The sequence below is a fragment of the Bidens hawaiensis genome, unplaced genomic scaffold, assembly GCF_021521415.1.
Source record: "Bidens hawaiensis isolate Kalapana, Puna unplaced genomic scaffold, B.hawaiensis_p1.1 tig00027824_1, whole genome shotgun sequence".
NCBI classification, from domain to species: Eukaryota; Viridiplantae; Streptophyta; class Magnoliopsida; order Asterales; family Asteraceae; genus Bidens; species Bidens hawaiensis.
In genome coordinates, this window is record NW_027494517.1 from 242550 (window position 1) to 260123 (window position 17574).

General features: G+C 32.9%; 1 protein-coding gene and 2 pseudogenes across 2 annotated transcripts; 2 read left to right on the top strand and 1 right to left on the bottom strand.

The window, feature by feature from the left end:
• Positions 1-580: 580 nt before the first annotated feature.
• On the bottom strand, positions 581-8213 carry LOC143575961 (ATP-dependent DNA helicase Q-like 5). Its single transcript, XM_077060192.1, has 19 exons — positions 6634-8213; positions 6485-6538; positions 6290-6402; positions 5996-6208; positions 5830-5908; positions 4981-5034; positions 4792-4866; positions 4623-4676; positions 4497-4541; positions 4016-4110; positions 3325-3454; positions 3136-3234; positions 2976-3031; positions 2449-2551; positions 2236-2364; positions 1950-2119; positions 1398-1422; positions 1198-1313; positions 581-951 (listed from the first exon to the last, which is right to left on the bottom strand). The coding sequence occupies exons 1-19, from the start codon at positions 7894-7896 to the stop codon at positions 864-866; spliced, it is 2961 nt and encodes a 986-aa protein (XP_076916307.1). The 5' UTR covers positions 7897-8213; the 3' UTR covers positions 581-863.
• Positions 8214-9778: 1565 nt separating this feature from the next.
• On the top strand, positions 9779-15082 carry LOC143575970 (uncharacterized; annotated as a pseudogene). Its single transcript, XR_013142864.1, has 10 exons — positions 9779-10054; positions 12020-13054; positions 13090-13113; positions 13220-13288; positions 13408-13531; positions 13607-13678; positions 13757-13852; positions 14052-14147; positions 14347-14442; positions 14909-15082. The product of XR_013142864.1 is annotated as an uncharacterized LOC143575970 (transcript).
• Positions 15083-16827: 1745 nt separating this feature from the next.
• Positions 16828-17479, top strand: LOC143575984 (very-long-chain 3-oxoacyl-CoA reductase 1 pseudogene; annotated as a pseudogene).
• The last annotated feature ends 95 nt before the right edge of the window (positions 17480-17574 follow it).

A 17574-nucleotide genomic window follows, 5' to 3' on the forward strand; every position in this document is an offset into this window, starting at 1 on the left:
AAAACCTTTATAAAAGTACAGAAATGTATGTTATATAACATGAAACATTTATAAAAAGTACATGGAAGTTTCAAGTTAACCAAAAACTAATTAAACAATATAAAGCGAATACAAATAATAGTAATAATCACAGTTTCATTTAAGTTACAAAAGCTCCCCTAACCTCATACCTTACCTCGTGCTAGAGCAACACACAAAACGTGCCATGTTTCATTTTTAAGAAAATTTTGTAATTTAATTTCACATCTTTACAATTTGAGTTATAGTCCCACTTTATGCACTATCTTCACGTAACCTGCAACGTAACATAATAACGCACGTTTTATTATATAAACTTATAAAGTATTAGCTTAAAGAAGATTCTTCTAATCTACACAAAAGTCTGTCAACTACATGTTAGCTAGCATGCTAGTGCGTGGGTACAACACATTAAACTACAGTTGAAATTATTATGGTGACTTTGAGGCTATACATTTGGCAGGATACATAAAATATCATAATTAGGGGACTCACGGGGTCAACTAGGAGTGACTATCTGAATAAATTCTAGTACTTGAATTCTAGCTAGAAGAAAAGGACAACAATGTAACATGTTTTAAACAAAAACAAATGGAAAAACACAACATGGCCCATGATTAAACATGCCATGTTTTGGAAGCAGCAGTTGGTACCTACCATCACTAACAATGTTGTAGTTTGACCATGGACAGAGCCGTCTTTTAGAAGCGCTACATGAAATTACCTAGTTACTACATTTTTATTCAACATTTAGTAGACAGATGCTCAAATCTCAAAAATGTATAATAATTTCAATATAGGAAAACCATATACCTTGGCATTCAAACGGAATCTATATAATTCATTTAAATTACGGATTTTCCTGCACAAACCATCAGCTCTGCCTTGGCTGCTTCCATAATAACATCAAAGTTTGTTTGTATATACCTTCCCCTGCAATTATCATCAGATAGTTAGTAAAGGTGGCAGTTTTGACCCATTTGTTTATAAACCAACTGATTCGGTTATGTTATATCTTTAACTGATCAAATAAAGAAATAGCTAAGAAAATGCTCAAGTGAGTTAGGCTGCATTAATTCATACAGCCTCATAGATCGTTGTGTTCAAGATTTTAATATTTTACTACAATTATATATGGATTTTTATAATCGTATTTTAAATGCTAATTATTACACTCACCAGAAATGAGTTTTGCACCAAGTTGAAGAAGGAAATGCTGGACTTGCTATACCATGCATTATCCTAGCAATTGCTCGAGGGGTAAACTTAGCGTGTGAGTTACTTTGAAGAAATACCTACAACACCAAATAGGCAAATATTACATATCAAAGTCAACTAACTTTAACAAAACATACAGCGTGACATGTAATATGCATTACCTTAATATCTGCTCTCAAAAACCGGCTGCAAAAACATAAAATTTGACATCAGTAAACAATCAATCATCCAAGACATGTAAAAACAACTCACTATGGTTCCATTATTTTTCTCTTAGCAGACACGTGAGAGACCACCAATGAGCATGCATACAATAAAACTCTTGTAGTGTGAAAGTAAGAAATTAAAAGTAGTCTTAACACATACAGAGGACATCTAAGTATTTTTATGCTGACAATTATGTTTATACGCGAAAAAAGATATTGACCTTATCAACCTAAGGGTAATATCGTAATGTTGAATCCACCAACCAGATTAAAATAGGCAATATCGAACTGCTTAATAAAAACAGCTACTTTCACCCAAAATAAGAAGATAAGCAGGCATTTTTCACATCAAACGTACTCATCTGCTTTTCGAATTATGCAATATGCAAAAAGGCTGTTTAAAGAAGCAACTTCAAACATCACATGAGGAGATATTATCTTGTATATGCATTTAGGTAAGAAGTAAAATAGTGTAAATTGGCAACCAAGATAGGTCAAGTTCTTAACCTGGTTTGAACCATTTTATTTGGTATATTGCTGTCATTAGCTGCGTTAAAGTAATCCAATATCCTCTTTTGCAAGCAAGGCGTGTGCTGAGAACCAGCACAACCATTTGTTCTATCACACGTTTTCACTGCAAAAAGTGCAGCATTAAACATTGCATCTACTTTGCGCACCTGTGTCAAAAAAATTGCATAACGTTAAATGATAAAAAAGCGAAATTTTATATAACAAAAATATATGGCAGGAACAATGTATTTGTGAATAGGTTACATGATTATATAAAAAATACCTTGCAACTTTCAACATCTGATAACCATTTAGCCAGATCAGCAGCCAAAGAACATATATCTTTTGGGAAATTTACAATCATATAGCAATAAGCCGGATCCTTCAACTCATATGTAATTTCGCCCTTCAACTAAAACAGAGGTTAACAATAATTATAAAAAGTATGTACATGATTAAAAACAATTTAGAGTAGTATGCATATCCAGAATCAAACCTTTAGACTCAGCAAATGATTAGTTACTGTAGAGACTTGAACTTCAACGCTACAAGCCACAGTTGGTATTTCGAAAACATATTGACCATCTTTTATTTCAGACCTGAAAACCATATTCCAGTTATTAGTGTATAAATTCATGTTCCATAACTGATGTGGCAAATGGGTAGGAGCGGATAACAAGTCAAAATGGATCGGGTCAAAGCTGGTAACTTTAACCCATGTTAAAACGAGGTAGGAAATAAGTGTTTTTTGTCCAGTTAAAAAAACTTATAAACAGTTAATACATTTAACTATGATTATAAAAAGTTACCTTATTACAATAATAATAATAATCTAATGTGTATATATTGTGATTCAAGAAACTTTTGACCATTTCACCTATTTCCTCTATAGCTAATTTAATTTTTATGTTATCTGTTTGACCCATTAGGCCGTTAGAGATAAAACAAAACCCAAATTGACTTGTTCATAAGTAGATGGGCCACAAATTACACTGCTAGTAGTAACCATACTCAATCACTTACTTCTTCAAAATTGCTGCAATTATAGTATCCTTAGCAGCAAGTAATGCTGGTGAGGTCTGCATTTATCAACATTATAATGAGAATAATATCAGGTCAAACTACAACTGAAGTCGGGGTGGGGGGGTGGAGAGTACAAGTTGACAGTTAAGTAGGGACCCACCATGTGAAAATTTAACACACATGTTACACTTGTTTGAGGAAGTAAACGCACATACTGCTCTTCAGCTAACTCTAAACGAGTTAAGACAGTCAGAATAACCTGAAACAATTGAATAAGTTCTGCATTAATGAGTTGTAACATATTAAAAGTATTATAACTTTAATGCAATAATATTATCTTTTAAAAGACCTCTTCTTTCATATCAAATTTCCTAGATGCAGATTCTTTGACTATTGTGCATATCCTTCCTTGTGAATGTGAATCTCTACCAAAAACGTGATAGAGAAACTTATTTACTGTGTATTGATCTTGCCCGTCACTGAAAAAGACACATGATGAAGATAATTATTGTTGACATGAATTGCGATTAGTTACCTGGGAAAACCGCACAAAACAGAAACGAGCTTACAGTGTATTCAGTATTTTAGCAACCAACTTTATATTAGATGAACAATAGAAGCCATTTTAGTACTGATTTAAGCAGACAAATACATTTTATTAACTGTAGCAAGTAGTAACGGACGATGTTATACTGACTTTTAAATAAATGTATTGGCATCTTATTCGTCATTCTTAGTGTACATGTATATGCTACGTGGCTCTAATGTAACATTTTTAAAATACAAAACTAACAAAAGATCATTTTTCAAACTTGTAAAAGGATTTAGTTTTGAAACTTTTTTCATATTGCCCTTTTTTGCGTAGGGGGAATCGCATGTGGTTACTGACTTGGTATCAACAAGTGTCACGTGTAAAATCAGTTAAATGTAGTTGGTTGCTAAAATCAGTAATATATTGTGAGTTGGTTTATATTTTGTGCCTTTCCTAAATCTGATAGCGTACAATTAGGTTCCATTTCTTGCAGTTTACCCTTAGTTACCTGTACATAAGACTTCTAAGCTTAAAGTATGTTGTCTCGTCAAAAAATAAATGGCAATAAGATGCTCTCCCATCACGCCCAGCACGTCCAATTTCCTATAAAAATAAAATACTTCTAACTGAGTGATTTATTTATCAATATGGAAACTGCTTGGTGGTTAATAGATGTGGCAAGATGGGTTGGGCCGGCAAATTTTTAGTACTGGTCAAAACAGGTTTGGGCAGGTTGGGTTGACCTGCAAATACTGTTCTCTCCTTTTTTGAAAAAAATAATAATTGATGAGTTGATTTTAAATAAAAATGATTCATGAAAATGTGAGCATTACATAAAACACTTTGTGTGACTACCATTTGAGTTGTCTGTCTATTTAGCTGAATTTAATATATGACCCATTTAGGACAAAACATAATCCAAATCAAGTATCAACCATTCATAAATAAATGGGCCAAAATTGCCACCTAAAGTGAATAATTGCACGAACCTGGACATACTCTTCCAAACTTTCAGGTAAGCTGTAGTGAATTACCTGTAAACAAAAACAAAAAGGATCGGCGTATTTATGTAAATCCAAAACCTTAGAAATTGAGTACTAAAGATTTGTACTTACAGCTCCAACATCACTTTTATCAAGCCCCATACCAAATGCAACAGTTGCAACAATCTTTCAAGAGAAAAAAAAAAAGACATTAAACAATAATATGGTATTTGCAAAATAATCTAGTTCCATAAAAATAAATGTCTTAAAACTTATTTAACAACTTATAACAACCATATACCACACGAATCTTGTTTGAACAGAACAACTCTTGTGTACGCCTTCGATCTTTAGCTGGGATCCCACTATGGTAACTCTAATGGCAATTCATTGTTTGCGTCATATTGGAAGAGAAATAACAATGTCAGGCAAAAACACAAAATGGTTGTCAATCATGTTGCTGATGTTAGGAAGCTAATCAGATACTAACCTTTGCTTTGATATTACTATCACGTAAAAACTTGCTAATCATATCTGTTTCTGACTGCAATTAAAATTGACATGTATTACCAGCCAGGATTGAGAAGGAAACACATGCTGAAATGAATCAAATTCAGTGCAAACCAAACAAAATAGAAATGAAATTTAAACTTCTTTGCCATTTTACCACCAAATTTAAATTAGACGCAAAATAGAAACGAACTTACAATTTATTACTGATTTTAGCACCATAAAAACACAACGTCATTTGAACTGGTTTTACCTGTTAACGTATGCATAAGATGCATATGTAAAGCTTATAAATCAATCAATCAATCATACCCAGTGGAATCCCACCAATAGCAAAGCTACAAGTAGGGTCTGGGGAGGGTGGGATGTAGGCACACCGTACCCCTATCCAATGGGATAGAGAGGTGGCTTCCAGAGAGACCCTTAGCTCTACAAAACATATGTATCAGAGGATATAAGAGGAGTTCAAAGTTCAACAGTAATATAATTAATAATAACACGTAGTAAAAATAATAATACTAAAAAAATGGTCTTTTTTAAAATTTTATATAAAAAAAATAATCAAAATTGACATGTGATATACAATTATACACTAATATGACAAATAAGATGTCACGTGAAAATTTGTTGAAAAATCAGCAAAAGAAAAGACCTGCTATGGGTTGAATAAGTCGGTAGAAAAATGTAACCTGCTTGCTAAAATCGATAATAACACATAAGTTGGTTTTTGTTTTGCGTCTAACTTAAACTGATAGCTAAAACAGCATATAAAGTTTGTTTCTATTTCATACAGTTGCATACACAAAAATATAAAGTCCCACACACATACCTGATATTTGCAGTAAATTATAATGCTTTTAACCTCTGTGTAAGGTGAATCTTTGAGCAATGTCATCAAATCTTTCATTCTGAATTCATTAACAAACTAGAATCATAAACAAAACATTATCTAATATTGAGAACAGCTGCAAAAAAGTAAGCATAGATTCACTTGCCTATTTCCACTCATAGATACAGATAACTGCAAATTATCCCTAACTTGTGCTGCTTGAACCAGATTAGTAGGAGGAATTTCAAGAGAATGCATCACATCATGCATAGTTTTGGTTGTTGCAGTTGCTGTCATTGCAAGAATGCAATCTACTCCAAGACTAGAACGGAGCAAGGATGCTCTGAGTCTCATATATGAAGGACGAAAATTATGTGACCTGTAATTAAACATAAATTAGATAGAAAAAAATAAACAAAATCTTGATAGTTTGACAAAGGAAGCAATTGTGTCAACTCACCATTCAGAAATGCAGTGAGCTTCATCAATCACAAGAAGCGATATAAGTGAATTTGCAGAAAATATGGATGTAAATTCTGTATTTAGCAATCTCTCTGGAGAAACAAAAAGGACCTGAAACACAAAGCTATGCACCTTTAAATACAGTGATAAAGCATATATGTTATAAAAGATTTCAATATCTAAGGTATCTCACCTTCAAGGTTCCTTCTTGAACCCGCCTAAGTGTTTCAGAGCTCTCTTCTAGTGTCTAAACCAATAACAAGCACAAAAAATAAGCATCTTAGCACATATGGTAGAGCACAAAGTACACGCATACTCATAGATTAAGATTATTAATTATACCTGACTGCTACACAATAAACCGCCAGGAATCGCGGGTGGTAGCTGTTTAAGTTGATCAAACATAAGCGCAACCAACGGACTTATGACAAGTGACATCCCCTCCAAAACCATAGCAGGCAACTGATAACAAAGTGATTTCCCAGCTCCCGTCGGCAAAATGACCATACTAGATTTCCCAGAAAGTATTAACTTAATCGCTTCCAATTGCCCGTCTCTAAACGAATCATACCCATAAACAAGCTTCAACAACTTAACCAAATTATCATCAGACGGATCCTGTCGAACATCAACCACCGCCTTTTCAATAACCTCCGAATCAAGCCGTATCCCACTCCCCTCGTTTTCCTCCATAGGCAAACCTTCATCACAAAAACCATTCTCATCCTCTTCTTCACCTTCACCAACACTCTTCAACTTCCTTTTACTTCTCTTATACGACTTCCGACTTCCATTATACGCATTCGGATTCCTTTTCCTAACTTTGTTAACAAACTTTTTCCTACCTCCATGACCATTAATATTCAACCTCACAAAATTCCCCTCGTTCACCGGCTTCGGTCTTCCCGCCTGCGCAGCAGGCGGAGGCAAAACCGAACTCCCAATCGCATTCGGATGCTTCTTCACAACTTTCCCTAAATCTCTATACCTAACATCTACACCTAGGGTTTCACTTTCATTCACACTACCAAAATCAGAAACATCCGTTCGTTCCGAACTTGATCCACACTGTCCAATCGAATTCGGATGCTTCTTCGTAACCGAAGAATTGTTAATAACATCAGCAGAAGCAGCAGCATCATGATGAATTCCATTTTCTGTTGAATTAAAGTTGAATGAAGACTTACAAAGCTTAGTAAACAATGAGAATCTAGCTGAGCATGATCCACCAGCTGGAAGAACCTCGGTAGGACAAACGGAATCAACCGAACTGCTTCCGGAAGCACGGCGTAGTTGAAACGGTAGTTTAACAATAGAATTACTTGTAGTAATAGTAGTAGTGGCATCAAATTCGTCACAATTGGATACAGATTCATGTAATTGAGGTTCGGCATTAGGTGGCGGTGGTTTAGTTCGCTTGGTGGACGGTTTAATTTTCAAAATGGTTCTGGATGAGCTAGGGTTAGGGTTAGGTTTTGATTTGGGGGGTTTTCGGCTGTTATATAATAATTGAAGAGGATGAGGTGGCGGCGGCGGTGGTGGTTGTTGACGAGGAGGAGTGGACGATATGTGAGATCCGCCGGAGTCGGAATCGGAGTAATCCATCGCCGGAGAAGATGACGGTGAGTGAATAGTATAATAATATTGTTATTATTATTATTAATAGTGGACTGAAACTGAACTCGTGTTTTCCCGCCTATTCTATTGGAGGGAAAATGTTAATGTTTTCCTTTTTCATATAATTAGTGTACATTGTGCTTACAAAATGGTACTCTTGAGCTCGGTTGAACTTCAAATCGCGCCACACCTGGGAAGGTTGTTCGGTATTGGTTTGTTACGGTACTGGTACGTGCTATGATCACATAAAAAAATGAAGTTGTGATATGACTGAAATGCTATATACATCGTTATAGTTGTTTTTTCGGTTTTGCACAGACGTAAATCAAATAGCAAACATATTCATGTGCTTATACATATATGTATCATCTCTCCTCTCGCTCTGTTCTTAAACGCTACTATTTTTGTTCATCGATCAACCATCGCCTCAAAAGTCAAAACTATTTTACTCGTTTTCAAAGGAAATGTGTCATGGGAAGCGACTAGGTGTTGGTGCATGTATCATTGAGGCGCTCTTGAAAGCATCCTTGTCCTCAGGGACAGTATCAAAAGGCCAAAGCGGTTCATTCAATTATCTAAATTGCACTCGGGGTGGTGTCCACCTATCGCCACAGCGGGCGCGAATCATGTTTATCATGTATGCTAATGAATGGTGTCAATTGCTTCTTTGTCATTGCAGTCACCTTCAACATGGATCTAATGGCTTTCGATCCACCCATTGTGACATCAGTGGACGACGCCTGTTTTGATAGTGGTGCAACACATGTTAACTTGTCAAGTTTAAGATCCGAGTTGGTTAGCAGGGTAACAGTTTTGACAATGGGTTCATGTTGGGGATTGATCGATTGAGTGTGAATTTAATGTTATCAATCGTGGATTTGGGTACGATTGTAAGCAGCTTTAGTGGTGGTTGGTAGTTAGGTATGTTGCCATAACAAACTAAACGAGCTTCTCAACATGGCTCCGAGGGTTGAACAACATGATCACCAACTACTTGAAAATCAACCAGCAATAACAAATAAATAAATTAAGTAGGAAGCATGAAAGACGTGCGGTGTCATACGATAATGTGTCATGGGAAGTGACCAAGAGATGGTGTACGTATCACTAAGACAAAGTGTAGTGGATGTTAACCCAATGTCATGTCACTCAAGGAGGTAGGGTGAGGAAGAGCGCCACTTAAAAAGGGAAAGGGAAGGGGGAGATAATACTGTGGCACACGTTAGGGAGTGCTGAGCATTAGTCCAGTAGTCCACCATTAGCTCACCAATCATAAGCATGATTTGTATTTTTTTTATTTAACTGGTAACCACTACACATGATTTATGGTTTAGTTAATTAATGTCCATTCGCCTATGTAACGGTTTCTATGTATTCTTTTTACAAACTAACCCTCATCCACTCCACTTGGAATAAGCGAAACAAAGTTATCAAACATTTTGTTTTGGTACATAAAAGGATGTTGGGACATATTAGTGAGGGAAAAGTGTTGAGAAAGTTTAAAATAAAAGAAACTTCATTATAGCTTTTATAAAAGAAATAATATCGTTAATATGATATGTATACGTTGAACCGATATATCAAAGAGAAAAAAAGACTATGGTGTTATTGGTGATTATACATGATTAGTGTCACAAACTAAAAAAAAAGATAAATTCACTTTCACTTAGAGTGATTCATTTATAATACTTCTAAAAAATGTGACGTTATTATCTTTGATTCCAAAATATATTACTTTTAAGATCAAATATCGTTTTTAAATGTTTTAGTTTTATTAATCTTAAAATTTAAACCAATATGAAATCTTTCTATAAATAACTTGATTCACTAACAGTAAATAACCGAGGATGTTGCAAGATTTACCATTTTATATTATATAGCCGTTGTGATGTGCAAAATATCGTCCGATTTCCAAATTTAATAATCTTTATAAAACTACTAGACGTTGTGAACAAGATCTCCATCATCAATTATCATCACACTCTTCTTCTTTTATTCAAGAAATCTATAAAAACCACCACTTTTCAATCTCTAATCTTTACAAAACACAAAAAGACTTGACTTTTATATCCAATTGCAAATGGGTGAAGCAGCAGCTCCTTGCTTAATGCGTTCAGTTTCACACCCTTTTTTCGGATTCAAAGAGGTCAGTTAGTTGATTCAAGAACCCTAATTTCACTTGTTTTTTGATTTTTAATGTCTGGGTTTTTCATTTCTAGTTTAATCTGATATGGGTTTTTTTGTTTTTATGTCAAAAATGTGTTCTTTTGCTGAAATTCAGCATCATTAGCTAGTTTGTATCTCATTTTCTTGAAAATTGCTGGTTATTTTCAAGATTCTGTATGTGTAGAAGAAAAAAATCATATTTTTTAGCTACCCAGTTAGGTTTTGTTTCAATTTAATTTGGGGTTTTTGTTTTTATGTCAAAAATGTATTCTTTTGCTGGAATTCAGCTTCATTAGCTAGTTTGTATCTCATTTTCTTGAAAATTGCTGGTTATTTTCAAGATTCTGTATGTGTAGAAGAAAAAAAACCATATTTTTTAGCTACCCAGTTAGGTTTTGATTCAATTAATTTGGGGTTTTTGTTTTTATGTCAAAAATGTGTTCTTTTGCTGAAATTCAGCTTCATTAGCTAGTTTGTATCTCATTTTCTTGAAAATTGCTGGTTATTTTCAAGATTTTGTATGTGTAGAAGAAAAAAACCATATTTTTTAGCTACCCAATTAGGTTTTGATTCAATTTAATCTGGGGTTTTTGTTTTTATGTTAAAAATGTGTTCTTTTGTTAGAATTCAGCTTCATTAGTTAGCTTGTACCTGGTTTTCTTGAAAATCATTGGTTATTTTCAAGATTCTGTATGTGTAGAAGAAAAAAAACCATATTTTTTAGCTACCCAATTAGGTTTTGATTCAATTTATTTGGGGTTTTTGGTTTTGTCAAAAATGTGTTCTTTAGCTAAAATTCAGCTTCTGTAGCTATTGTATCTGGTTTCTTGAAAATTGCTGGTTGTTTTCAAGATTCTGTATGTGTAGAAGAAAAAAACTCTATTTTTAGCTGGTTTTGTGGGATTTTCATCTATGATTTGAAACACGGTTACGATTTTGATTCAATTTAATTTGTGGTTTTTGTTTTTATGTCAAAAATGTGTTCTTTTGTCAAAATTCAGCTTACACAGTTAGTTTGTATCTCATTTTCTTGAAAATTGCTGCTTATTTTCAAGAATCTTTATGCTTAGAAGAAAAAAACCCGACCTTTAGCTGGTTTTGTGGGATTTCTGATCTATGATTTGAGACATTTTGATTCAATTTAATTTGGGGTTTTAGATTTATGTCAAAAATGTGTTTTTTTTTGCCAAAATTCAGCTTAATTAGTTAGCTTGTATCTCATTTTCTTAAGAATTATTGGTTATCATCAAGATTTTGTATATATAGAAGAAAAAAACCATATTTTTTACTGGTTTTGTAGGATTTTCATCAGTGATTTGAACCCAATAAGGTTTTGATTCAGTTTAACTTGGGTCATTGTTATTTTTGTTTTGTTTGTGGTTTAGTGAAATTTATGGGTTTTGATCAAGATTCTTGATTTCTGGTGTTTACTATGAATTTACCAGAGTCAAATATGCAACCTAAGTGTTGACTATGAATGTGATCTTTTTGCATACAGTTTGATGCTTTTTGAGTTTATTTGTGCATGATTTTTTGGAATTTATTTATTTCCTGTATTCTCGAGCATGTTATGTTTATTAACACTTGAGAGTCAAAACTGGACTTTAGAGAGTCAAAGATCACAATTGACTGTTGATCATATGTGTTTATTTGCCTTCAATTTTACAATATCTTACAAAAATCTAATTTTTGACCTTTTGATTGTCAAATGCATTTTATATATTTTTTCATTTATTTTTATTTATATATTATTATTATTATTATTTTACTGTTTTTGAATACTTTTAAATTTGATACATTACCATCCAAATTCTTGAAGAAATTTCTGTGATTTTGCTTTACATTCTGTATTAAACGGTCAAGTTATGACTTTTTAGAGAGTCAATGAAAAAGGTTGTTGTTAATGCTGACTCTGATACATTACAGTTACTGTCTAATAATACAGGGGGATCGGCTTCGAGCCCTTACGACATCAGTTTCATTCGGGCGGTTCATGAATGAACCATTGGATTGGGAAAGATGGTCTTCGTTTTCTCATAATCGAACTCTAGAAGATGTTAAAAAATACTCTCGGCCCGGTGCTGTTGCTGAAAAAAAGCTTTTTTCGAGGCTTATTACAAAAACCTTGCCCCCAAAAAAGGACCAAAACCGCCTAAAACAGATATTAACGAAAACAAACCAACTAACATTGTGGTGGAACCTGTCAATGATACGCTCTCGAGTGCTTGCCAGGTGGAACAGGAAAAAACATCAACAGAAAATGTTTGCTTACCTAGTACTAATCTAGCTTCTCAGAAACAGGGGATGTCGATGATATCATCTCGGGTACTTGCCAGGTGGCACAAGAAAAAACATCAACCGAAAATGTTAATCTTGTTTCGAGTCACAATGTGGTTAAACCAGAAACAGCATTTAACAAAAATGTTACAACTAACTTAGGTTTCTCAGAAATCGGCGATGTTGAAGGTGTCATCTCGAGTACTAGCCAGGATGACACTTTGAATAAGAGAGGGGTAGAACCGGAAATATCATCAAACGAAGATGTCGGGCTGCCTCGTAATCTAGTATCCTCAGAAAACAAGAATGTTGATGACATGAACATGATCATTAGTAGCGGACAAATGGAACAGGAAAAAGCATCAACCGAGAATGTTTCCTCGGTCGGGAACTTAAATCATGTGGAGAAAAATAAGAAAAAACAAATGCAGACGAAAACTGAAGTTTCTCGGGTTAAATCTTCAAGTAGAAAAACACCACCAATTGTTGAAATTCGACATAAAAAAGCTGCTGCAATGCCAACGGAGAAGAAGAAATCGGCTCTACAATCCCTTCATTCGTCGATTAAGTTTCCTGCTTCTTTAAACAAGAGCTTAAATTTAAAAACTTTTATTAAACCTAAAGAAAAACCGATTCCACAACCTCTAACACGGGTTAGTAGTTCAACTTTCTTTCTTTCAGTTTACATAAAAAATTTAAATCAGTTCTAACTATGGATTGATTATTGCAGGTGTCATCTCAAGTACTCCCAAGACCAGAAAGGTAATATTTTTAAAACTTTTTCAATTATTATTATTATTATTTTTTTGTAAAAAAATCTTGAAAGAAGTCGATTTTCATGCATAAAAATCTACTATTAACTTTTCAGGTCTAATCCGCTGCTTAGTTGTTCGCTAAATGGCAGCAAAGCAACTGTTCTGAAGTCTGTTTCAATAAGGTACGGATCTGTTTTAATGTTACTAAGTCAAAACGTTAAACTTGATGACATATTAACACGATAAACTCTTTTAAGTATTCTTTACATATTGTTATATATGCTCTAATAATAACAAAAAGATATTATTACATCAGCCATCCAGAACTAGAAGCATCAACTGTGTGTACAAAGAAACCGAGATCTGCTACTGTGTTTTCATCATTTAGCTTTAAAAGTGACGAAAGAGCAGCAAAGCGTAAAGAGGTAAGTTTGAATCCCATAAAACTATTTAATTATTATATATTCTTGATATTAAATCTTATTGCTTTTTATTAACAGTTCTTTCAGAAGCTGGAAGAAAAGGGAAACATTAACAAAACCGAAAAGACTCAGCTTCAACCAAAATTAAAGGTTTTTAAATATACTCCATCGGTTTTGGCGAATGACTAAAATACCCTTCATTATTCGAAAAATTATTTTTTTTTGCAGGAGAAAGGAAATAAAAAGTTGCCTTGGGGTGGTGTTCCACAAGCAAAAATAAGTACAAGTGAAATAACAACAAGGCCAAGTAATATTATTCAAAAGGTAAACATATAAATTATAAAATTATTTAAAATTTAAAGCTTTCTTTTAAACAACTTATCTCATCACTCCGAAAAGGGTAAAATAGTAATTTTACACTCGATTTAAACATAAATTTTAAGATTGCTTAAAATATACTCCATCGGTTTTGGCGAATGACTAAAATACCCTTCATTATTCGAAAAATTATTTTTTTTTGCAGGAGAAAGGAAATAAAAAGTTGCCTTGGGGTGGTGTTCCACAAGCAAAAATAAGTACAAGTGAAATAACAACAAGGCCAAGTAATATTATTCAAAAGGTAAACATATAAATTATAAAATTATTTAAAATTTAAAGCTTTCTTTTAAACAACTTATCTCATCACTCCGAAAAGGGTAAAATAGTAATTTTACACTCGATTTAAACATAAATTTTAAGATTGCTTAAAATATACTCCATCGGTTTTGGCGAATGACTAAAATACCCTTCATTATTCGAAAAATTATTTTTTTTTGCAGGAGAAAGGAAATAAAAAGTTGCCTTGGGGTGGTGTTCCACAAGCAAAAATAAGTACAAGTGAAATAACAACAAGGCCAAGTAATATTATTCAAAAGGTAAACATATAAATTATAAAATTATTTAAAATTTAAAGCTTTCTTTTAAAAACAACTTATCTCATCACTCCGAAAAGGGTAAAATAGTAATTTTACACTCGATTTAAACATAAATTTTAAGATTGCTTAAAAATTAAAGCTTCTTTTAAACAACTTATCTCATCACTCCGAAAAGGGTAAAATAATAATTTTACACTCGATTTAAACATAAATTATAAAATTGTTTAAAGTTTAAAGCTTTCTTATAAACAACTTATTTCATCACTCCGAAAAGGGTAAAATAGTAATTTTGCACTCGATTTTTACCACGTCAGCATGTTTAGTTATAGAAACACTTAGAAATGTTATCGATTCTTTACGAAACACAATAAGCAAATAAGTTTGTCTATATAAGCAATCCTAAATACCCTAGAATTGTAAATATATATATTCATTAACCTTTTTTTAATTTTTTTATTTTATGCAGGTTCCAGCAAAGCTTGGGAAAAAGAATTTTATAGAAATAAATAAGAAAAAAATAAGTAGTTCTATGGCTTGTTTGCCAAGTAAGAAACTGCATGATTATTCAACTTTGATGTTAAAGAAATAATAAGGTTTTTGCAAGTGTTGCTTGTTGATTGCTTCTTTCAACATAATATGTTAATGGTTCTTTGTAATAATTTAGTTCAATAAAGTATAATTGTTCTGTATAGAAGGTTTAATTTAAAATAAATTTTAATGTAATTTAACATTTTTATCTGATTTAGTCATTGTTTTTTCATGTTCATATTTGGACCATCTAAACTAACACATAACTATAAATGTAAACAAAGGACGTGACTGTGATCAAAATATAGGACCATTGGCCAAACATATCAACTAAATGCGACCGTCAAGCTATCGCATAGAACAACAATATAATACATTTTGTGAAAACATGTGAAGATACCACTTATAGCACCACCAATGCACGCTTTTAACTCGGTCTTGGAAGCTGAGTGCCTGAGATATACAACATCCGAGGCCGTTCGTGACTGTTGGGTCAACTTGGGGGGGGGGGGGGGCTCGGTTTTGAAAGTTGACAATTTTATGGACAAATGGTGTCGAAAAGGTTGTTAGGTGTAGCATTACTATAACTAATTTTGTCACTTAATTAAGGTACAATTAAGTTATGAAAGTATTATTATTATGATGCTAGAATTAATGGCTATCATGAAACACCGAAGTGTTAGTACTGCAAAGTTTGTAGAATGTAATGATGTTGGACCACAGTCCACAGGGCTATATATATATATATATATCCTGTACTTTAACTCTTATGTGATGATGCATGTGGTACTAGCTAGCTACTAGTAATTCACGTTTATTAATGTGGCATTTGGTTATGTACAGTTCGGCATTTATTCAACACACATGTCAATGGTAACTTTTTACATACATACATACATATAAAACAACCTAAAGTAGGTTAATTTATATATATATTCTAATATCATACATACAGTCCGTCTCATAAAATCATAGGTTTTATAACATGTACGTAGAAAGCTTGTGTACGTGAAAATCGAATATGTTCTTCTTTTAAGATATAACTCTTTAAATAGTAAAAAAAAATATTATTGTGAAGAAAACAAACAAAACTTAATCGTTTAAGTTCTATCAATGGTTTATACTTTAAAAAACGTTTATTTTTAATATACAAAGGTCTATGTTATATACATAGAAAAAAAATAATTTGTTCATATGTTCGTTTTCAATGTTAGACGTTTACATAAGCATAGGAAATATTATACCTGCACAGATAGTATGATACATTGTATAGATAAACGAATTTTGTTCATGTAATTCTTATAATGTTATAAGAGATTAGTAACATCACATTTTGATCATTTTTAGTATTTTAAAATTTTCTAAAACAAAAAAACCCGGACCCGAATCACAAACTTGAGTTCATATATCTTGCTATTTGTTCATACATAGATCATGTGTATTTATAGTTTTACACTATGAATCAGTGCATTTTTAACATCGCAACGTTTGGGAGAAAACACCGACACACGTATTAACATAATTACAATTTAATCCGTTTTTGTAAACATTTTTTTCGCCAACGCTTTTTTAATAAAATATAAAATCATAATTCATTTCATTTAATTACCAAATTGAATTATAATAAATATATTAATTTTGGGATGAGGGAGTACATACTATTTCATTAACTAGCTACTTATCAAGAATATAATAAACCAGTACATTTAGTTACCAATATTAAATTTGAATAAATGATAGTAAATATATCAATTATAGTAAACTATAAATACAACTTTCCAAAATCAGGTCACAAGTTATGTTTTTTTATGAAGTATATATATTATATATAGCAGAACACTTCTTTATGCTACAACAACAATAATAATAATAATAACATGCAGCCTTCATGGCTAATAATATTCTTCTCTTCACTTGGTTTTCTCACCTTCTTCAAACTCACATTCACATTCCTTAAATGGATTTTCACCACCTTTCTCCGGCCACACAAACCCCTCAAGAACTACGGTTCTTGGGCTCTGATAACCGGAGCCACAGACGGCATAGGCAAAGCGTTCGCCTTTCAACTAGCCGAAAAGGGTCTTAATTTAATCTTGGTTAGCAGAAACCTAGACAAACTTAATCATGTCACAAAAAAAATATTATCTTTGTACCCATGTACTAAAATCAAGATTTTTGCTATCGATTTTTCGGGTGCGAATATGGTGGCTGGAGTTAAATTGTCCAGGAAATGATTGTTGGTGAGAATCTTGATGTGGGTATTTTGGTAAATAATGTGGGAGTGACTTATCCTTGTGCTAGGTATTTTCATGAGGTTGAAGAACATGTGTGGATGAATGTTGTTAAAGTAAATATTCAAGGTACAAGTTTGGTTACAAAAGCTGTGATTAATGGAATGATTAAGAGGAAGAGAGGTGTTATTGTTAATATTGGTTCTGGTGCTTCAGTTGTTGTTCCTTCACATCCTCCATATGCAATCTATGCTGCTAGCAAAGCGTAAGTTGATTATATACTTTGTTACGTTTTCCTTGTATCTGTCTTTTTTACTTTAACATTATGTCGTCACCTGTTTACATTGAAATAGAAAAACGGCAAAAACTGTGC